The sequence below is a fragment of the Leuciscus leuciscus genome (genome assembly GCF_965113295.1).
Source record: "Leuciscus leuciscus genome assembly, chromosome: 1".
NCBI classification, from domain to species: domain Eukaryota; kingdom Metazoa; phylum Chordata; class Actinopteri; order Cypriniformes; family Leuciscidae; genus Leuciscus; species Leuciscus leuciscus.
Window position 1 is genome coordinate 21,989,855 of NC_138725.1, and position 23,235 is coordinate 22,013,089.

The window sequence follows — 23,235 nt, forward strand, 5'->3', positions numbered from 1 at the left end:
TTCTAAATTAAAATTGATTTTTATATTTTCTTTTCTCTTGAACAAACCCACCAGGTTCCAGATGAATCATATTCCAAACTTACATCCAATCAGAAAAAAAATAAAAGACTTGTGCCCGGTACAGGAGGTTGCTGTCCAGATCAATGGGGTTCATGCCAGGTTTAGTGTGTGGAATCTGCAGAACACAGTGAAGTTGAGTCCCTCTTGTGGACAGGCAGTGGTAAATATGTGTGTGTTCGAGCAGTCTCACCTCCTGTAGTGCTGGCGCACATGCTCCAGCTCGTACACAGAGTAGGGCCGGCTGGACCTGTGAGAGGGCAGTCCCGGGGCAGAGGGCAGGGTGGACATGAGCCTGCAAACATTCACAGACACAAAGCAAAGACGTCTTCTTGAGAATATGACAAGCAGAAACCTTTTAAATATCGATTTAAAATAACAAGTGACAAGGTCTTAGAAAAGTAAATACTGACTCTCAATCCCAGTATTGATTGAATTACTCAAAAAATGTCAAGTGATGCAACCATAAAGTAACATCTTGAATATACTTAAGTATTTTATCTTAATTATCTTAATATATCTTATCTAAAATATTTAACACATAGACATATTAATTCTTAATCATGATATTATACAATTATAATACAATTAGTTGATTTATGTTGTTGTCACAGTGGTGAGTGTTAGGCATTTTACTACGTAATTAATTACTGTAATTTAATTACTTTTCCCTTGAAAAAGTAAAGTAAGGGATTACTCCTAATTTTTCTGTAATTTATTTACAGTTACTTCTGATGTAATTGGATTAAAAACTGTTTTGACTACAACAATTGTATATAAGACAATAGTAACCTCAACATTGATTATGGCCAAGCATGCGCCCTTAAAGATGAACTGAACTGCAAACAAATTTTTTTTATAACGTGTTGTTTATGACAATTAAAAGTAAATTACACTAAAAAAAATTATTAAAAATATCAATATAGCTTTTTTTAAAAGCAACACAAAAATTGCGTTTGTTAGTATAAGAACGCTGGCAATTCTGATGACGTCACTGGAATGGTAGGACCTGCGAAGGTATATGGCAGCTGCAGCTGCAGGTCCTATACACACGAAAATGAGTCATTTTGGTTACGTGTTTGAGCCTGTGAGGGACAGGCCAGTAGTACTGACTACCACCACAAGGAGGACGATCAGTTTCAGGCTCCACCTACAGTACAGGATCGTTTGGGGGGAGAGGCGCGCGCTGTATCGATTCGCCTCACTGATCAAGTGCAAAAGAAACTACGAGCATGCAACGCCGTTACGTTGTAAATTACACGAAATAAAAGTAATGCAGGTATGATCCAGATTGTATTTGCAATGTACATAGTCAATTATTAATGGAGCAATAGTTGTTCATGGTGTTATAAGAGGGAAATGTGGTGGGAGGTTGGAGGGCTGTTGGGTTAGAGGGCCTGTCATGCACTCTCATGTATTGTATACAAGCACATTATGCATTTTATTAAATAGAGACTGCTTATATATGTCGTGTGCATTCAGAGAAAAATACTAAAACATGGTTGAGGTACTGTGCGTTTTAGAAAGTCGAGGCAGATAAATGGCAAATGTGATTGGACGAATTCATCCAATGGGATCGCTTGTTCAGTTAGCTGCACACAAAATGTTAAAATCAAAATACTCCCTGCATCAACAATGTTTCCTGACACGATGAACATCAGCTAGCTTCAGGGTGAGTAGAGAGGGACATTGGATTCTGTTGACAGACCTGCTGTGGTTTAGTTAGCTGCTAGTAATTATTTTTTTTTAATTTACAACTTTACAATAATAATCTGCCAAGTGTCGTTTTTGAAAAGAGATCAAACTCAAGTCTGTGCTCCAAAGCATTCAATATTTATCAGTTTAAGTTAATAAACTACATAAATATAATCTAGTACCATAAAATTGCCTAAAAATACTAAATATTAAATAAAAACTTTATTGAATAAAAATATAGCACAAAATTGGTAAAAACAACTTTTGACTGCCACGCAAGGAACCCCAGAGAGTAAAAAATAAATAAATAAATAATGTGCAATTGGTTGAATCTTTAAAAATAAAATAACAGAAATTATTTTAAAGGTCCCATGACATGCTACTTTTTGTAGGCTTTAATATAGTCCTTAGTGGTCCTTAGTACTGTATCGGAAATCTCTTTCCAAAAACACAGTTATCATCATGTAGCTAACGCGAACCTACTGTTGCCTTTTCATGAGAGATCTGTAACGTCTGTATTTATCTTATTACAATTACATCAAGCTCTGCGATCTTGAAATGCGGATATCGCGCGCGCCATATAACCAACAGGAAAACGGTTATCCAAATAACAAAGAAATGTACAACACTCAGTATGTGTAACTTGATGCTGTCTACCTTTACATTAGCGCAAGTAACTGCATAGCTAATGTGACAGCCACATTACGTGTAAGAAGCTAGGTAACCATAAACAGTAAAGCAACACACTTATATATAATTTGTTGACTTACTTGTCCGACGTTCAGCAAGCCCAGCTCTGTATTGACCATTCGATGTTCATTTGTACATCCAATTATTGAGCAATTATTATGCTTCGCTCGCTCAAAAGCCATGATATCTCTCGTGGACAAACTAAAATCGCGCGCGCGCGTTCTACTTCCTAGCTCATTTTCTCATGGGCGAGAAATATTCTCTGGGCGGGCAAAGCAGAGAAATGGGAGGTAACATTTCTCCTTATGACGTCATAAGGAGGAGATTCAAGATCAGCCCGGTTGAGCCTCCATTTTCTCAAAGGCAGAGAAAAATAGCAAAAGCTCGATTTACACCGATTAAAATTTTTAGAAACTTGGGGACCATATACAGGCTAGGGGAACTCATATTAATGTTAAAAAACCTCAGAAAGTGGAAATTTCATGTCATGGGACCTTTAAATTATTCATTTAAAATATGATTAAAATAGTAGTTAAAGACACTCAATATAAAGTGGGGCTGAAACAAGAAATTATGCCTATTTTAGGATGCATTGTGACATTACAATCAAGGCAATCAAGCACATTTCCACCAAATTCTCATTACCTGTTAAAAATCTCATTCTCATTACTGTAATGGGAAAAATGACCATAATAGCACACTTAACTCTGAACTTATAGAAAAAAGCTGTTATATTAATGTAAAGTTTAGAACAATCCTATCAGTGAGTGATTTAAAATGTACAGGTTCCTAACAGTGGAACAAATATTTCTTACACCATAGCAATGTTAAATGACTTTAAGGAAGAATTGTACCAACAGCACTGCTTCTGTCCATCCTTCTCTCACCTTGCAGTTCATCTCAGTGGAGATCTTCTCGATGAGCTTCTTCTGCCTGCTGATCTTCCCGAGCAGCTCCTGAAACCCTTTATTGTGCTGCTTGATCTGAATGCAGCTCATCTTGCTCTCCATCCTGCTCTTGTTTGTCCGCTTTCTTTTCATCCAGTTCCTCCAAAACAATGGAAAGTCAACATAATTATATAAAACATGTTTGAGTGTGAGGGTACGTTTACATGACAACGATACGCTTAAAAGCGAGAAGTTTTTACTTTGAGTTTTCCGCGCACAGACGACACCATTTTCAAAACGATCCCCATTATTCACACAGATCCGCGGAAACGACTAAAAACGCTGTGTTCTGCTGCCAGTTCATTAGGGGCAGTCATGGCCTAGTGGTTAGGGAGTTGAACTGGTAACCCAAAGGTTGCTGGTTTGATTCCAGGGCCGGTGGGAAATGACTGAGGTGCCCTTGAGCAAGGCACCTAACCCCTAATCGCTCCCCGGGCGCCACACAAAGGCTGCCCGCTGCTCTGGGTGTGTGTATCCACGTTTGCAGTGTGTGTGTGTTAACTACTCACTACTCTGCTCCTAATGTGTGTGCATTAACTTGGATGGGTTAAATGCAGAGGTCAAATTCCAAGTATGGGTTACCATACTTGGCCGTCACGTGTCACTTTCACTTTCACTTAGATGGCGATGAAACACTATAGACTGAACACTAATACGCATGTGCATGACGTCATCGTTTTCACAGATTCATGTTGTTGATGTTTACACGGAGACCGCTTTCAAAAACTTGCACTTTGAAACCCCTTTTTCAAAAGTTGTGTTTTCAGGCACCCAAAACGCCGTTGTCATGTAAACGAAGGACCAAAACGCATAAAAAGTTTTTATGTTTTTAGTTGAAAACGGTGTCGTGTAAACAACTCCTGAGTTTGACCTACATATAATTGATGAAAATAATTGCCAAAATACCAATATGACAGAAGTAAGATAAATCCGACAAAACCATGTGCTGTGTGTCATTCAGAATTGAACTGAGTGAACCATTTAATTTCCAGAATTTTAAAGGAGGTGAAAAAACAGCAATTCGGAACAGAACTTAACAAATTGTCCAAATCATATTTTATAATATAAATCATAAATGCCATTTATAAAATTTGTTTTCCATTTCCACAACTGTACAAAAGTTTGGGGTTGGGAAATGTTTAAATGTTTAAATAAAATAATAAAATAAACTCTTCTGCTCACCAAGCAGTGAGCTTTTGATTAAGCAGTTTTTTTAATACAAAATCCAGTAAAAATAGTAATATTGTAAAATATTAATTTCCCACGGAAAAACATTGTGACGGGTCTAAAATATAAACACTTATAATATGTTTCCCAGACAGCAACATAGTGTCGGCCCAGATCCGGCCCAAATCTGGTACGGCAGGGCTCCAGACGAACTTTTTTTATTAGGAGCGCTGTAGCCCCTGACTTAAAATTTTAGGAGCGCAAGCAGAAAATTTAGGGGCACACCTTAAATCACCTTGCAATGCAATTATTCACATTTCCCCCCCAAATAACTGTATTACTGACACATGCTTTGATAATAAATAGACTTAACATACAGAAATTACAATGTGCATTTTTATTTTAAGTTCAGAGGGCTCCAGACTAACATTTGAGGGCAGCGGCACTAAGTTCTACAGAAAGTATTTGGTAGCACTGTGGGATGACAAAGAACTGAGCTTAATTTGAGGTGTTTTGACAAAGTTAACTTTAATTATTATCATTCATAATGTCTTAATATTAATTCAAAAGCAAAATGAGTGACAAAATAGATATTAGAGAGCAGTGGCGGCTGCTGGTCTTTCAAAGAGGGGAAGCTCATTTTCGGCCTACATCGTAAAAATTGTCAATTTATACGTAAATTCTGCTACTGTTATAACCATAGTATACCATAGTTACAGTTAGTGTTACTACATTAAATCCATGGTGAATGTTGCTGATCTATGGACCTAAAGTCTTCTATAACTTGTTCGTTCATGGCACGATGTTTCTCCTGGTTTCCACGTTAGCGCTGTTTGATCTGATATGGTTTATAACAGAGAATTCTGCGTCGAATCTGAATGTTTCTCACTGGATCTCGCAGCAATGTTATTAATTATGTGGCGAACTCAATGGATTTCTTCACTGGATCTCCACGATGTAACGGTGTTGTCGCGTGATCGAGATCGGCCCGCGACTGGCCAGAGAAGCTCTGCGCTGTCTATTATTGGTTCGAACTATTAAACGGTCCGTGAAGCAGAAATGAGTAGCGCAGTTTTTTTCCACTTTCAACATGTCACGGCATACTCAATGCTTGAGGCTGAGATTGTGTCTATCTAGCGAAGTGCCTGCACTGTCTGCAAACTTTGTGTTCCCCGCAGTTCTGGGGTAGCGCCTGCAACATTCGCAGTTTATGGAGTTCGTCTCCTTACAGTACCTCAACCAGCTGAATTCTCTCAGCCAGTCTTCCCGAAAATGGTGGGTTCGGGCTTTATCACCTCACAAACCTCTGACTCTGAATCATCATCCAACTGTGTCTGTGACATTGATATTTGTCAACAGATGTTTAGGCATGCTCGATTATCTCTAGGACCCTCCCCCTCCACACATTAGCCAGTTACAGTGGCCATTCCCTATTCTTCTCACACTCGTCATCATTGGCCTGCTACACATTCCGGATTCATTGACGCGGCCCTTCCACGTTTAACGTAAAAAAAAAATGACTGGTCGCACATGTGCGACTGGATGTAAAATTCAGTTGCACACTCTCAAATTTTGGTCGCAGTCTGAAGCCCTGTACGCATGTATCAGATGTGGCTCGGATCTGGGCCGACACTATGTTGATGTCAGGGTTACCATAGTGAATCACGGTAAGACAAAAACATGTTTTGGAGGAAGGATTGATGATGTATTTAAATGTTGTTACATAGTGTACCTTCAAATATATTCTCCTATCCCAGTTAGATTGATTGCGCTGAAAAGTGTACAGTGTGTCATTGTGGCTCAATCAATACATTGCTCTGTTTGTTTGAGCATCTCGACATTGGTTGCTCAGTCACCGGCACGAGTTTAGGCTGGACTATCTATTTGACTGACACAAATGACACTTCACCTTTTACAACAATAGAAGTCTAGGGGAAGTTCTGTTTAGATAATTACATAAACTGTACCGATGAAAACAGCCTTTAGAGGAACTTGACTATCATATAATCTGTAGCAGCCCTTGGATCCAAAAAGAGAGTCTCGACTGATGCATAAGGTGTTTCTTTATTTAGTTTGCCAAACCAGCATGACGTTCAACTTTCAATCCATCATCACCTTAGCACCGTGAAAACTCGTTGCGCTCACCAAGGAATGCAAAACAATATACGATAGTCCTTTCTTCCGTCATAAAACGGGCGTCGAGTTCTTTAAGTTCATGAATAAACAATCTCAGATAAAATCCATGTAGGCTCAAACACAGCTGCGTACCATCCACACCTGCCAGCAACTTTTAAAAGCTCATCTTCTCTTGTGCAAACTACGGTGCCACCAAAGGGACAAATTTCAACATCACAGGTGCACAGGATTTCCGGTCAATCACATATAAATAACATTAAAGCGCATACAAAATATAGAATTATCTGAATAAGTTACAAACATTTACACAAATATTTGACCAATAACCCAAACCATATTTCATTTAATCAACAGCATACATTAAAACTCCAAAGTGGTCCTTTACATAATCTAATAACCCTAAACTGTGTTTTTAAAGAGAGGGTTAGAGGAAAGGTTAGGTTGGATTATTTTCTCTCATACCTTCTCTTTATCTTCTAGAAGACTGTCCACAAGAGTCCTCAGATGAATCAGGAATCTGCCGCTCTCCTGCAGATGTCACAAACAAAATGTCAGAAACATACTTACACAAGCATATTAACAAAAAGTAACTTGCCTGTGAATAAAAATTGGGACCCACTTCATATTAAGTGTATTTAAGTGTATTAACTATGCACTTATTGTGTACATTTTTACATTGACCTTGAATTTTTATTAAAAAATACCTGCATGTAATTACAGCTGTAGTTAATTTCTGTAATCACATCTATAATTACACCTTTGCTTTCACCTTAACCCACACTTAAACCTAGCCTGGCTCCGCCCTCCTACATACTTCCGCTCAATTTTCATTTTCCTTCAGTACTCTGACTGGGTTTGCAGTATATTCGTGGGTTTTCTCCGGCCAAATTTTTACCGATCCAATCAGCGAACAGAGGGAGTTGCTGAGAACGATGACGTTAAGGTCGTGCACTAGTTTGAGTTGTACGGTTACGTCACGACCAAACGTTAGCGATTGGTTATGACAGATCCAGAGTGGCTCTGGGCAGATCCAATAGTTTTAAACTTCAACAGAGTACCCGCCTTCAAGGAAGTTAACGCTTGTCAATGGAGTGGCCAGACTCTCTGTACAAATGAAATGTACGAGAGTCTGGTAGGACCAGGCTAACTTAAACCTACCCTTACCACCAAACCTGTCCCTAACCTTACCCGTATCCACCTCAATAGCAGCACAAGTGTTTTGCAATACAACATCAATGCTGTAATTACATTGTACCTAACAAATATTTTTTGATGCAAGTACATAGTAGTTAATATAAAGTGGGACCGATGGATATTTGATTGATTTGCAGGTGTAAAATGCAGATGAAGGCACCTGTAATGCCCATTTTATATTAAAGGGGCTTTATATTGAGTTCAGAAACCCTTGTCATTAGCGACACCGGTGGCTTTTAAGTGAAAAGTCAATTGTTTTTATTATTGTTGTTTTGGACCCCATTGACTTCCATTGAATGGAAAAAAACTGTCTTCAAAATATCTTGTTTTCCATAGATAAAGAAAGCCATACAGGTTTGGAATGCCATGATGGTGAGTAAATAATGACAGAACTATCCTTCTTGTCGGCCCAGATCCGGGCCACATCTGGTACATGTGGATTCGATGTGGGCCGGATCTGGGCCGACACTATGTTGCTGTCTGTGATAAAACTTGTTTTAACATCGGCATCTTTTCAAGCGATAAGCCTCTTTCTATAAATGCCTCTGAATTATAAATGTGATAAGAATTATTATTGAATAATAGAAATAATGCAGGATGTTGTCGGTTGAGACCCTGCTGTGTATGTCGTACCCATTGCAGTGAGGAGATTCTGCAGATGTTGAAGCTGGGTCCGATCAGCCTTGTTTGCTTCCAGCTGTCCCACACGTCCACCTCCTTCAGAGCCTCTACGGCCTCCGGGTAGCGCTTGGCCCCAACGCTGACCCGGCCCGTCGCAGAGCACAGAGCCTCGTCAGACAGGGACTGATGTGGAGAAGAGAGATCTACACCAGGTGTCCCACCTGTACCTGCTCTGTCATCCTTGATCGGGCTACCAAGGTTCAAAGGGAGGACGGGTACGGTGTCTTTAGTGGCTGAGACTGTGCCATGCAAACCCTGAGAACGCAAGAGGGAATGTCATTTACAAAAGCACAGTTCATGCCATCTGAGACTGAGATGAATGTCTTCGTTTTTGGCCTCAGTTTCTGTTTGTAGGTTATAAATTTAGCAAATCATTCATTCAGGTCAATGTTTGCCTCAACTGCAGTTGCCGCCTGCTCTGACAAAACAATGACTGCGATAAGAACCTATGAGATTTAGGATGGTTGTGAAAGGTTACTGGCTTCTGAAAGCTACAGGACACTAAATTGACTGTGTGAATTTAGTGATTACGGCTGTGTGTTGAGTGATTACGGCTGGACGTGCCTCTTGGATCTTCTGCCTCTCGCTGATGAACGTGGTCTGAGAATCGTCCCATGTGACGCTGTATGAGATCAGGGTAGTGGGTTATCTTGTCCTTCAGCACTTTCTGAGAGAGAGGAAAAATGTAATTCGGCATTTTATTAATAAACATGAGTCGACACAATAATTCTCCGACCACATAAAGTCCTTGTTATTGTTCCAGCACAAATCTCGATCATCAGGAACAGTTACCCTCAAGTGGAAAACTCTGACAACACTAACCCTAACATTTACATGAACCCCGCCCCCGGGAATGCGATTTATAGATTATCATGACAGAATATGCTAATCAATGACTAGATTAGAAGATAACTACACATAAGCTACATAAATTCATCAACTAACCATTCAGAAATGTTGTCAACATGTTATGACTTCTTCTTGAGTCTCTTCATCTTTGTCTGACTGCGGTTTGAACATAAAAGGCTAAAAGTTTTTGAAATATTCAGTGCGTGTCTGTGTGAGGTAATCGAAGATGCTCACACGGCGTGTTTTTGCTCACCCTCAAAAAGGGACAATTTTAATATGCTATGCTTTAGGAATCGGCGTGATCTGGAGATCGCGTGAGGGATGTAAAGTGACTTTTGTGTACAAGAGGCTTCATACATTGGCACACTTTTTACAGTGGACTTTCTTTGTTTGTGAAATTTCATGAGGGTGAATTTGAAAAGTTATTTTTGGTTGAACAATTCCTTACTCACCATGGTGTTGTCCCATTCTTGCACTTTGTTGCAATACAGCTCCAATACGGGCACAAGACGGACAACCAGCTCATTCATGTTCAGCTGAGGATGACAACATGTTATCAAGTGCTGAATATAAATGAGCAGAAATGTGAGTGATACTGGTGTGTGTGTGTGTGTGTGTGTGTGTGTGTGTGTGCGCGCGTTCACCTGGCTGAGCTGACCATTCGCCGCATCAGCTTCCAGTCTCAGAGCATTTCTGAACTCTGTGAGCGCCATAACTTCCTGTCTCAGAACATTTGTGAACTGTTCTAGCACCAGAATTTCGTGTCTCAGATCTTCTCTGGACTCTGAGAGCGACTGAACTTCCTGTCTCAGATCATTTCTGGACTCTATGAGCACCTGAACTTCCTTTCTCCAAACATCTCTGGACTCTATGAGCACCTGAACTTTCTTTCTCAGATCATCTCTGGACTCTATGGCCGCCTCGACTTCCTTCAGCAGGTCTTGGATTAAGTCCATACACTGAGGAGGAAACAGTTTTTGAAGATTTACTTGGTTTCATTTCATACCTCTCATACAGTAACTGGGAAACCAACACGCTCTTCAGAGAAAAAGCCCATAATGCCCCTTTGCCTGAACTTTGAAGAGGGATCAAACTCTATGAGAGCACTGCTGAATCAGTTAAGCACATCCTCCGTGTCTCTTTCTTTGGAAAGGCAAGTAATACACTTTCTGAACTTTTGACCTTTAACCCCACCAGAGGTTGCCATGACGGCACACAGCCCTGGGAATCACCCTTGATGTCTAACAGGATGTGGCATCGCTGTCCGCCCACTTTCTGATATGTTTGCGTAACCCCTGATGTCTAACCTGTGTTACTCTTAGTGCTGTTTGCTTCCCTGTGAGCCTCTGTTAGATGGACAAGTTTATCTTGGATGTAACTTTATTAAACTGAAAGGATGACTAGCGTACAGAGTATGGAAGCTTGATTCCACCACAGAATAAGAAATAAAAAAGGTAACTGTGATTTTAATCTCACAATTCTGACTTTTGACACAATTATGAGTTTACATCTCGCCATTGTGAGTTATAAAGTCAGAATTGAGAGATATAAACCCAATTCTGAGAAAAGAAATTCAGTCTTTTTTCCCCTCAGAATTGACCTTTATAACTCTCAATTGCGAGTTTATATGCAAGAAAAAAGGTCTGAAATTGCGAGATAAAAAGTCAGAATTGCGAGATATAAACTCTCAATTGCAGGAATACAGTCAGTATGTCTCGCAATTCTTTATAACTTACTTTATAACTTGCAATTGCAAGTTTATTTCTCACAATTGTGAGATACAAAGTCGCAATTATCTTTTGAATTGTTTTATTCTGTGGAGGAAGTGTAGATGTGTAGATGACAAACATGAATTAGATTATTACACTGACTGTTCAATCCTTCCTTGTCAATGAAAATAAAACTCTAGCAAAAAGAACAAGCTATTAACATGTTTTTGGACAGTACAAGAGTTATACAGTGTTTGTGGACACATAGCATGAAAATATGATTATGTTTTTGAGAATGTTCCATGGTAATATATATATATATATATATAGTTATATGGGAATTTTTTTAGATGTGTATTAATACCCTTTTTATTTATTTATTTATCTATTTTGGTAGTTGGGACATATTACAATGGAAATACTATGCTTATAGACCTTTTTTTTTTAAATCTGGTAATACCCTGTTTTTTTATATAAAATACCATGGAAATACTATGGCTGTGACCTTGTAGTACCTTGTAAACACTATGGTTTATGAATATAGTAATTAGTCAGTTCCATTTCCATATTATGTGATGGTACACCAAATAGTACACCTACAAAACAGTATTAAAAACTACCATGGTAATATTATAGCTTTTGGGAGTACCATGTAAAATACTATTTATAATTCTATTACTATGATATACAGTCATGTGAAAAAGAAAGGATACCCTACTGAATTCTATGGTTTCACGTATTTAGTATTATACATTTACTATAATTTGGGGATTTTGTTTGTTGTCTTAATGTAACATGTTTAGAAAACAATTAGAAAAATTAGAAAAAAAATATTTATTTAAAAGAAAATCATACAGCAAAATGAAAAGGCTTAATTTGCATATTTATTGCAAAAATATTCAGATTATGTTATGCTCCTTATTTATGCAATGCCCTTTTTATACCTAACAGCTGCTGTTATTTCCAAGTGTGATCAAGATGTACATATAGGCTACTCTACTGTTCAAAAGTTTGGGGTCGGTACTGTGTGTGTGTGTGTGTGTGTGTGTGTGTGTGTGTGTGTGTGTGTGTGTGTGTGTGTGTGTGTGTGTGTGTGTGTGTGTGTGTGTGTGTGTGTGCGTGCGTGTGTGTGTGTGTCTTTGAAAATTACAGTAAAAACAGTTATATTGTGAAATATTATTACAATTTTAAAAGCTTTTTCTGTTGTAAAATATATATATATATATTAAAGTGTAATTTATTCCTGTGATCAAAGCTGAGTTTTACAGTACTCTAGTCTTCAGAGTCACATGATCCTTCAGAAATCATTCTTTTGATTATCATATCAATGTTGAGAGGATTTGTGCTGCTTCATATTTCTTTGAAATACACTCTGGGGACATCAAATACTTATTTTACATCTTGTGAAAAGGGCATTATACCACCCCTTTAACTAAAATGTTAACTAACGAACTGTAAAGTGTTACCAGCAAGTTATTAACTGTGTTCTGTGGTGATAGACCTACAGTGTAGTGGAGGTACCATGGTTTTGTAAAGCATACATTTCTAGTTCACATTACTAGATTTTGTAAGTTTCCTCCATTCTCTTACCTGCTCTGACCCTATGTCCTCGTTCCCCAGAGCGATGGGAAGAGCCTTCAGCGCCCGCACTCTCTCCTCCATCAGGGAGGCTCTGATCTGCGGGTGTTCCAGGATGAAGTTTAACAAAGGGCGCAGGGCCCTGAAACCGACCGTTCCGACTTTATATACAATGGAGAGATCCATCAGCTCCTGCAAGCTTTTGTCTGTTGACACGATCTTCAGTAAATCGCACGTTATCGGGCGTTTGCTCTTGTTTGCTCTGTTTACGCTTAGTGTTGTGAGCGGCGGCGTCTTTGGGTGCTTAGCAACTGATTCAGTGGTATGGCGTTCCAATCGAGATGGTGCTCAAGCCTGTTAATGTTAGTGCGAGTTCAACCGTGATGGAAGGACACGTTTTTTTTTGTTTGTTTTTTCGCAAGATGCTGGCATACATAATATTGTATTTTTCTCTAATATTTGTCATGATTATGATTAATTATTTATCGTTTCTGTGACAAACGCGTAAACACTTAATAAGAACATTGCTCACACTATGTGTGTGTTTTTCTAAAAACTGTTGAAACTTTATTTATGTATTATTTTCTCTTTATTACGATGAACAGTTTGGTTGTTTTCCTCACTTTTTAAAGCCACTTTGGACAAAGGCGTCTGCTATATGATTATGTAAATTACTAGACTTAAAAGGCAATGTGAAAGCTTACTATCTTGTCCACCGCATTAACTTGTGTGTTATTTGTGAATTAATCTAAATCATCTGATTAATTTATGAAATAAAAAATAATAAGACTAGGTTACCTAATCTGCCCTTTTTGTACGTAAATGTAAAAGCATAGGCTACTCCAACAGGCCAGTTGTAATTTTTTTTGTTATATTGTAAATTTAAATGGAATATTGACTGTAATTTTGGATAGACTCAACCTTCATGTGATAGGCTATGCATTAAGCTATTTTAATGAAATGGAAACAAGCAGTCCAGTACTCTAAAACCAGCCATGTGACTTCCCACACTAGAGGAAAAACAAGATAACAAATGTGCTCTGAGATTATCCACTCCAACCAAATTTGTGAGAAGATCATTTAAAAGTCACTTGCTCCACTCTCCCACAAGTGTTGAGTTGGATTTATTTGTTTCTATTAGCCTAAATTAGCAAATTGTTCATCTAACATTAAATTAATCCTAAATCCAGATAAAATGTTATAAGAAAAAAAAATATAACATAAGTAGCCTATATCCCAAGAACACAACACTTTTTTTCCACACAACATTTTTGGTATAATAAGATAAAATAATACATTTTAAGAATATATTTCAAGAACACACTACATAACATTGTAACCTTTTACAAAACTCAATCAATATTTATTTTCATAGTACCGGTAGATTCAAGTTCAAGTTGATTTTATTTATACAGCACATTTTATAACAGCCACTGACTGACTTAAGTGCTTTACAGAACTACAAAATTAAAGAGAATAATACTTGCATAACAGCACAACACAGATAAGTGCAGCAAAGCTAAGAGCAGCCTTAAACAGGAGTAGCAAAAACATCATCGGACTTAAAATATAAAATAAGAAAACAGAAATGACAAAACAGTATCGAGACTTATCAATAATAAAACAGAAATGGCAGTGTCAGACTCCGGTAAAAAGGAAAAACAGCATCAGAGTCGTATTCGGACTCTAGAACGCTATCCGTCGCCATCCGTACCAAATATATAGCTCATAAGGAATGAATAATACCTTTTTTTATTTTATTTTCTTCCCCACTGATCTTCAATTGTTTTATTATTAAAGTGTTTTTACCTTGTAAAATTGTATTTTATATTGTACGTATAGCTTTTTTTCAAATAGTAAATAATAATTTACACAAATTACCTTATTACATTTTTTTGTTTGCCATTGTTTCTTGTCAACATATCCGCGCCAGAGAAAAAAGGGCGCCGCCATCTTTAGAATATTGTCTTTGAACTTCCGTTTTCGCAGTCGCTCTGTATATTCCTATGGCATTGCTGTCCAGGAGTAATTCGCTTTTGAAGTGGATTTACTTAATATAAAGTTAACGAAAGTTATCATGAGGATTGTAAGGTTTAAACCAGATGTCTTAACAAATGTCAGTAGACCCGGAAGATTTTAAAACGAGCAGTTCATTCATAAATACGCAAGATCGCTGTGAAAATAAAACCGGAAGTCAAAAGACAACGAGCGCAGCGCTGAAAAGGGGTGGGGCTACATTTACATTTATTCATTTAGCTGACGCTTTTATACAAAGCGACTTACAATTGCTATATATGTCAGAGGTCGCACGCCTCTGGAGCAACTAGGGGTTAAGTGTCTTGCTCAGGGACACATTGGTGTCTCACAGTGGATTCGAACCCGGGTCTCTCACACCAAAGGCATGTGTCTTATCCATTGCGCCACCACCACCCTACATAAGCTACATAAGCTACATAAGGTCTATACTTGTAAAGAACATAGACAGTATAAGAAGGTAAAGAACTTGTAAAAAGTTGTTATAGCATGTATGTAGGCTACTATACACCACTAGGAGTCTCTTGAGTCTTGACCAACACATAATATTTGTAATGTTTAATTTTAGCATTGTAATATTTCGTTTAGAGTTTCGCCGAAGTTTGATTGACAGGTGATTTGACAGTTAACAGAATTATACTTTAAAACAATTATACCTCAAAAGAGAAAGGCGATCACAGTTTATTATTGGGCTGATATTTAGACTAGAATTTAGCAGATACTTAACATTTTAGACCCAGGATTTTTAATTCTCCCTGGTTTTTAACATCACACAAACAACATGTCCTCTGATTCATATGTGCTGTAACTACAAGAGATGATCGATCAGTTCACATGCTGCTTGAACTGAGGCTATACAGTAAAGTCACAAAACAGTCAGTCTATTTATTGTTTTGAATTTATTAAAAGCTGAGCTGCTTCATACGTCCTTCCAGATAGCTAACTACTTATTAACACTATAGCTACTAGGCTACACCTTCACATATAGGAGGAAATTTGAATAGAAAAAACTTATGCTACACCCTTCATTTATTTTACTATTATTATGTTTAAATTAAATGTTCAATAGGCTAATATCTGCTGAACATTTGGAATACAAAATATGCTGAAAACCGAAACACGGCTTAGGCTATTGGTTTATGCTTCTGTTATGAATTTTGAATAGCCTAAATAAATAAACAAACAAACAAACGACGAACTACAGTAAAGTAGGCGTATAGTCTAGCAAGGTCATAAACTGTTTTGTGTTTATACCCTAAAAGTTTGTTTGCAGATTGTAGTTGTAGGCTATTATTTCGGTTATCAGACATTTATTTATTTTTGTTCGTTCTATTCTTACAGGATTTTCAGAAACAATATCATACCAGTCGACAAGATCGAGTTTGGCGACCTCTGATGTTTAAAGGGTAACTAAACCCTAAACCAACTTTTTTTAGTTAATGATCTGTAAGAATGAGGCTTTATTAGTGCTGGTCATTGATTCGAGTAACTTTTTTGACATTTGGGTATGAAGTGTTTTAATTCTACAATATATGGTGTAAAAACCTCTGAGTGCTGCCCTCTTCAGGTTGAACGGTGGCTACTGCAGTTGAATTTTCCTTTTTTTTTTTTTTTTTTTTTTTTTACAGTTTTATAATTTATTTTTAATTTATTTTTATTGCAAAAAAGGTACAAATCACAGGTGACTCACCAAAATATACTTAACAACATAATAAATCATAGAACATAAACAGAGTACAATACAATATTGCCATGGGGAAGCTTATGGGCCATTACAAAGAGAAAGAGGAGCTTTTTGTTGTTGGAGCCAGAAATCAGATTAATATAAAGTACAACTTCATGGGGAAAAATTACAAAATGAGTTTTTTTTGTGCTGAATTTACACTTATGAATGTGAAATTTTGCCAAAAGAATTAATACATTTATAATACAGTACATCTTTTCTTGACTTCTATAAAAGCAAAATACAACATTCATCCACAATAAGGTAAAGTCTTTATAAATATGATCAATGATGAATCTGCTGAAGTTTTGCCAAAATGTTCTGGTGTGTGAGCAAAACCAAAAGAGGTGCAAAGCAGTTTCTGGGTGGTCTTCACAAAAAGAACAGTTTGTATTAATGTCTCTTTTAAATGTAACCATGTAATGATTAGCAGGGTAATATCTGTGAATTATTCTGAACGACACTTCTTTCACCTTGTTTACTATCAAGTATCTGTGAGGAATCATCCAAACCTGTTTGCATTCAATGTCACTAACAAATCGATTCCAATAAAAAGTAACATTTGGAATAGAAACAATTATTTTCTGAAATAATGCACGAATGTTCTTATTATTTTGAGGAAGTTGGGAAAAACTGATTTTTCCAACTGGTGATTCAGCCACATCGGGGAGGGAGACAGAAGTAAGTGTTGTGTTGTGAACTTTTGCAGCACGTTTTTGTATTGTGTTTGTGAGTATTTGGAGCACACTTGTGTTGTGAAACTGAAGAAGATGTTTTCTTAATATGCGGGAGTTTTTTTTCTATTAGCTCTCTCGGCCATCGTATAAAACATTGGTAGACAGCTTGCATTACAGCACTACAAAAAAAGAATAAAGTGAAAAACTGTTGCCTTATCTACTAGTTGTCTTATTGTTGTGGGCTTTGTACAGAGTGAGGCCTAATTGTTATAATACACAAGAGAGCCTAATGGAAATATTATAAATGGGTAGTTGCTTTTTACCTCCAAGCCATAGCCGAGTTCTTTGCCCCGGTAAATAAATACTTTTAAATAAATCTTCGGCACTTATTTTAATAACTCAGCTGTCTGCTATTTGCTCCCAAAATCAAAACGAAATATTAGAACAAGCCTCAGGCCACATAACAAATGAAGTCCTGGAGTGGTTCACATTTTTAAGAAAGAAAGACCCTTGACTTTTAACACTTGTTTTGCTAGCTATTTGAGTAAAACAAAACACAATATTACATTTTAAAAGCACATTCCTCGGCTGCCACAGAACTATCACCCGGCATTTTCTTGTTTTTATTTTATTTTTTAAATCCTGGCGTCACTGGCACGGGATAGGCTAGGCTGCGAAGGATCAACTCGTTCTGTCATTCGTGGCCTTTAAAGGGATACTCCACTTTTTTCGGAAATATGCTCATTTTACAACTCCACCAGAGTTAAACAGTTAAGTTTTACCGTTTTAGAATCCATTCAGCCGAACTCCGGGTCTGACGGTACCACTTTTAGCATAGCTTAGCATAGATCATTGATTCTGACGAGTCCAGTAGCATTTCTTTCAAAATGACCAAAGAGTTTCAATATTATTCCTATTTAAAACTTGACTCTTCTGTAGTTAAACCGTGTACTAAGATCGACGGAAAATGAAAAGTTGCGATTTTCTAAGCCTATATGGCTAGAAACTATACTCTCATTCCTGCGTAATAATCAAGGAACTGTGCGGCCGTACCATGGGTGCAGCAGGCGTAATGATATGACGCAGCACCTGAAAATAGTCCCCAGCTCGGTAACTTCTTCCAACGTGACCGGGACTAAGTTTGTCTAACCTATTAGACCTATTTTCAGGCGCTGCGTCATATCATTACGCCTGCTGCACCCATGGTACGGCTGCACAGTTTTATTCATTTTCTTATCCCAGACATTGTTAAAGATTTAAATCCTTGCCGCCAAGACGCTCCTCTGTCGGTCACGGATTGAAAGTGAAACTTAAATCTGTCACGGGGTGTTTGGATTTATTCACGCACGTTAAAAAATATTTATTAAAAAAGCTTCTTTCTTTGCACATTTTTATATACAGCATTATCATAATAGGCTGAATATTAACGTATTGACAGAAAACCGGTAGTTCTATGTGAAATCAGACATTGAGCGCCCTCATATAGCCAAAGTGGCATGATCCTCGTTTCATAACACCTCTGCGAAGATTCGACCATGAGATCGGTTGTCGAATCAGGCTCCTCCTATCGAAGCATCGAATCTTCGACTATTCGGGGTGACCCCTAGTTTTTGGTATGAACCGATATACTGCCCAGCACTAGCAGAACACATTTTTGTGGAAATTTATGTTGGTGCAGGATGATGTTTTCCCCTCTTTTAATGAGTCTTTTTAGTTTATGTGGCTGTTTCACATCATGCTTGACATTCTCCATTGTGTTTTAAAGCGGTAAATTCTCAATAGAATTCAAATAGCACATTTTATCATCTGCATCGCAATAGGAACGACTCACGCAAACCTTATCACACTTTTTTAGTGCGCTGAGTAGCGGTGATTCACGTTCGTCACTCATTCTCGTTGCTTGTTTTGTTATTACCTCCCCCATCACCTCCACAAACTACGCCCCTAGAGGAGGTGTTGTGTGCGCTGTGTAAACAAACATGATGGTTATTTTAGTCCTAGACTAAATGTGAACATGTATTTACTCATCTCACTTGCAAGATAACATTTAGTATTCCTCAAAATTAATTAAAACAGTCAAATGCAATCTCAGAATTTTATATTTTGAGATTGAGATTGTTATAATTCACTATATTAAATTACACAAATATACTTTATGTACTTAATAAATTCTCACTTTATTAACCAATGTCTTTGCTGCAGACCAATCTGCATTTCCTTTAGCCTGAGAATTATTCATTCCACTTTTGGTGTGAAAGGGCCTTAAAGGTGCTGTATTGCCAATTTTCATTGTCAAATGCACTCTTTCCTGTTGCGTGTCCTCAAACCCCTGGCAACCCGTGTGAGCGACGAGTCTGAGGAAGAAGTAATGTAACATTACTTTTCATAAAAAATAAAAAAATAAAAATATAAATACACACACATATATATATGCATATATATATATAATGCATTACATTTACAAGTAACTTTCCCCAACACTGGGCATTTGTTACCGGGAGATCAACATAAGTGGCCGGTGGGAAACTCTAAGTGACAATGACATCCGCTTGAATAAGTGAAATAAAAATATTTAAACAGAATAATCAAATGTTTACCTAAATTATTGGCATTTCAACCTAAATTCGAGGATGTGAAAAATTGGTCACACTGTTCAAGGGTTTTTTACAGTAACACTGTTGCCAGTAAGTTACTGTAATTAAGAGTTACAGTACCAAACCGTATTTCAGTTTTACAGTACATGGTACTGTAATTGTGTAATACAGTGCATTACTGTAAAAACGAAGCTAATCAGTACACTACTGTAATTATTTTTATTTGTACTAAATATAAATTAGATTTCATAATTTTGATATATGATTAATTTTATTTTTATCCTACATAAGTACCACTGACATACAAACCAATTAGACAAAGTTATCACAGAATACCATTTTTTTATTTAAAACATTTCATATATATCACAAAATTAACATGCCAATGCTGGAAATGATGTGTGAAATTTTTACACATTAATGGGTGAGTTTAGGGACAACATTTTTTGTGTTAATTTTAACTCATTGTGTTAATGATTTTAACAAAGTAAATATGTCAGAAAGGTTAGCACAAAGATGTGTAAACGTGTTAAATTAACACATTATGTGATGTCCTTCACTGCACACATTTTTAAAAACATACATAAAATCCTAAACAAAACGTTAGCATTTGACAAAATGAATGTAGAGTCATTGGTTGTTTAGCTTATACAAGTATTATAATGAAATATCAACCATTACATTCCTAAAACTGCAGAATATAAATACATTTTTAAGCAGTCAAAAAGGAAATGTGCAACACAGGACAAAACACAGTATTGTATTAGTATTCTTTTCACAATACAAGACACATAACCCCACCTTAAAAATAATTTCACTTATTTCCAAAAATGTGTTGGATTCATGTACACTGGTGGCCAAAAGAAGTATTTAAGTGTCTTAATGTTTTTGAAAGAAGTCTCTTTGATGCTCAAGAAACATTTCTTATTATTAACAATGTCTGACTGTCTACTTTTCTACAGCATAGGAATAAAAGTCATCATCAAAATAATCTTTAAAAAGCCAACACAATGTTTTTGTCCACCTTTGCGAATAAATGACCTTCTCCAAAGATTGGTTCCTGTTCAGAACTTGATTGACAACATCAGAATGTTCCCTGGTCTGTATGCGTGTCCACAAACACAAATGTACTCAGTCCTTCAGAGGAGATCCCGGTTCCAACACTATATGAGAGAGAGAGAGAGAGAGAGAGAGAGAGAGAGAGAGAGAGAGAGAGAGAGAGAGAGAGAGAGAGAGAGAGAGAGAGAGAGAGAGAGAGAGAATATTAGTGTCACACTATTTTTAACCTCCTTTTTTGTTAATTTTTATTATTTTCAAAAAAACTTAAGAATATATATTTGTAAACAGCTTTTGTCAATAAATAGCATACAAAAGAACTAAATTAAATTATGCCAGAATAAATTTTAATACTTACAAATCCTAAATTCTAGATTTGGTATGAATGAATTAGTGAGTTTTACTGCAGTGCTTACCTGGATACATTTAATCTGGTGAGACTGAACAAAGACAATGGTCCATCTTCTGATTGGTTCATTTGCTGTGTAATAAATATAAAGTTAGACATGATGCAAAGGTCACTTATTTGATATAAAGTTAGCCAATTTTATAGAGATTTTATAAGATACCTAGTCTGCACCAGTGGCTCCAAAGCAATTTTCACATATTGCTAATCATTTCAGCAAACTTATCTCAAAATATATCCCAAATGGCATACCTCTGGAATCTTGCTAAAAGTCACTGGCGCGAATTGGCGCTTTGTTGCAGTTGCCTTTAAACGCATATAAAAATGGAAGTAAATATTACATTCCATTTAAAAAAAACTATAATATAGTTTGCAAACTAATGCTAAAACTATAAAGGTTCTCAGTAGGCCAACATTATCTACAACCAAAACAGAATTTCACATTAGTTAATTCACATTTATTGGTAATGTAAACGCGTTGCTCGTTGGCATATTTTAACTCGACAATTTAATAATCTAACAAAGTGTGTAAAATGAAACGTTAGCTCAGTTTACCGTGGTAAAGTTCGTTACCGCCATGTTGACGAGTAACGTTAAGCTAACGTTATAACATAGGTTAAACTGGGCACAATCCAGTCAACACACACAGCATGTTTTTTTGTTTTGTTTGTTTTTTACCTTGCTTGCTGATCTCTCTCTCGGTGAAGTGAATTCCGTCTCTTCCCCGGGCCAGACACGAACGTCGCGATCCAACAAAAGACAGACCCCATTACCTACACTGGATGTCTGTCTGACGCGACACGACAAATCCCAGACAGTGTAAAGTGATGCGCCGTGGCCGTTATATTTCTGACGTACGGTACTCCCGAGTCCAAGCGCTCGCGCTATTTCTGACAAGGGACAAACAGGTTTGCATTTTGTATTAAAGGTCCGGTCGCTTCAATGTGTCCAATATAGACAGCCTCTGGGTATTATAGCGTTGTAGACACGCGGTGTAAGGCAAAAATTAGGAAATAAAAAGCACGATGGAATGGTGCCAGCCAGAGAGGCCGTTACGTCAAATACAGTAGTATACAGCAAATTTAAAAAATACAGTAAGTCTCTGTATGTGGTTTTAGACAAATACAGTAGTATACAGCAAATTTAAAAAATACAGTAAGTCTCTGTATGTGGTGTTAGACGTCACAGAAAATTCCCATGATGCAATGGGAATCACAGTTATTTACTGTAAAGAGAAATAGCAGTATAATACTGGGGGATTTAAAGTAAATAACTGTAGAAATTACAGAAAAGTCTAACAGTGCAGATAAATACCTAATTGGAATTAAATTACTTTGTGCACCGAAAATACAGCATGCAGGAAACCTTCTGGATTCAGACGTTGGGACAATTGGTTTGACTACTTTCTGCTATTAAATCGGGCTCATTTTTACGTCCTTTATCTTCATTTCTATCTTATAAGACATGGACTTGCCACCACCTAGTGGTGGTTTAATTGTCATATTTATTTATCCATGACAGGCCTGTACCGAACAAAACAGACTCAGCAAAATAGTTTTTAATTATTGTTATCGGAAAATTCCTAACAAATATTGAGAGATAATTGTATTTCAATATTGCACACCTCTTGGCACTGTTGTATAAATGTTAATATCACATAAAATAATTGTATCATTAATCAAATATATTTAATATTTCTCACTTCAGAAACGTGATTTGTGCCTTAAATGTCTTGAAAATAATAATTGAAATATCAATGTACCTCATTCATGCAATTCATTTATGAAAACAACACCAGAATTATCTTATTTTATAGCAGTCGTCTACTAGTACTATTGCTAAATTAAACCTTTTTCTTTCATTTCAGACCCGATGGAAGTGAAGGAGGAGATTGAAGAACTGAGTGAAGTGAAGGAGGAGAGTGAAGAACTGAGTGAAGTGGAGGAGGAGAGTGAAGAACTGAGTGAAGTGGAGGAGGAGAGTGAAGACCTGAGTGAAGTGGAGGAGGAGAGTGAAGAACTGAGTGAAGTGGAGGAGGAGAG

General features: G+C 37.1%; 1 protein-coding gene and 1 long non-coding RNA gene across 2 annotated transcripts in view; both read right to left on the reverse strand.

The window, feature by feature from the left end:
- The window catches only part of LOC309493888 (uncharacterized protein), a gene marked incomplete at its 5' end in the record, with an annotated part of 160,197 nt that extends 147,410 nt beyond the window's left edge, over positions 1 to 12,787 (reverse strand). The window contains 7 exons of the mRNA XM_082163171.1: positions 84 to 175; positions 251 to 352; positions 7,155 to 7,220; positions 8,520 to 8,822; positions 9,869 to 9,952; positions 10,061 to 10,375; positions 12,716 to 12,787. Of these exons, the coding sequence (XP_082019297.1) occupies positions 84 to 175; positions 251 to 352; positions 7,155 to 7,220; positions 8,520 to 8,822; positions 9,869 to 9,952; positions 10,061 to 10,375; positions 12,716 to 12,787 (1,034 nt within the window). The remainder of the gene's footprint in view (positions 1 to 83; positions 176 to 250; positions 353 to 7,154; positions 7,221 to 8,519; positions 8,823 to 9,868; positions 9,953 to 10,060; positions 10,376 to 12,715) is intronic.
- Positions 12,788 to 21,203: 8,416 nt separating this feature from the next.
- Positions 21,204 to 22,012, reverse strand: LOC309482046. Its single transcript, XR_014200177.1, has 3 exons — positions 21,872 to 22,012; positions 21,446 to 21,499; positions 21,204 to 21,268 (listed from the first exon to the last, which is right to left on the reverse strand). It is a non-coding gene; the product is annotated as an uncharacterized lncRNA (long non-coding RNA).
- Positions 22,013 to 23,235: the final 1,223 nt, after the last annotated feature.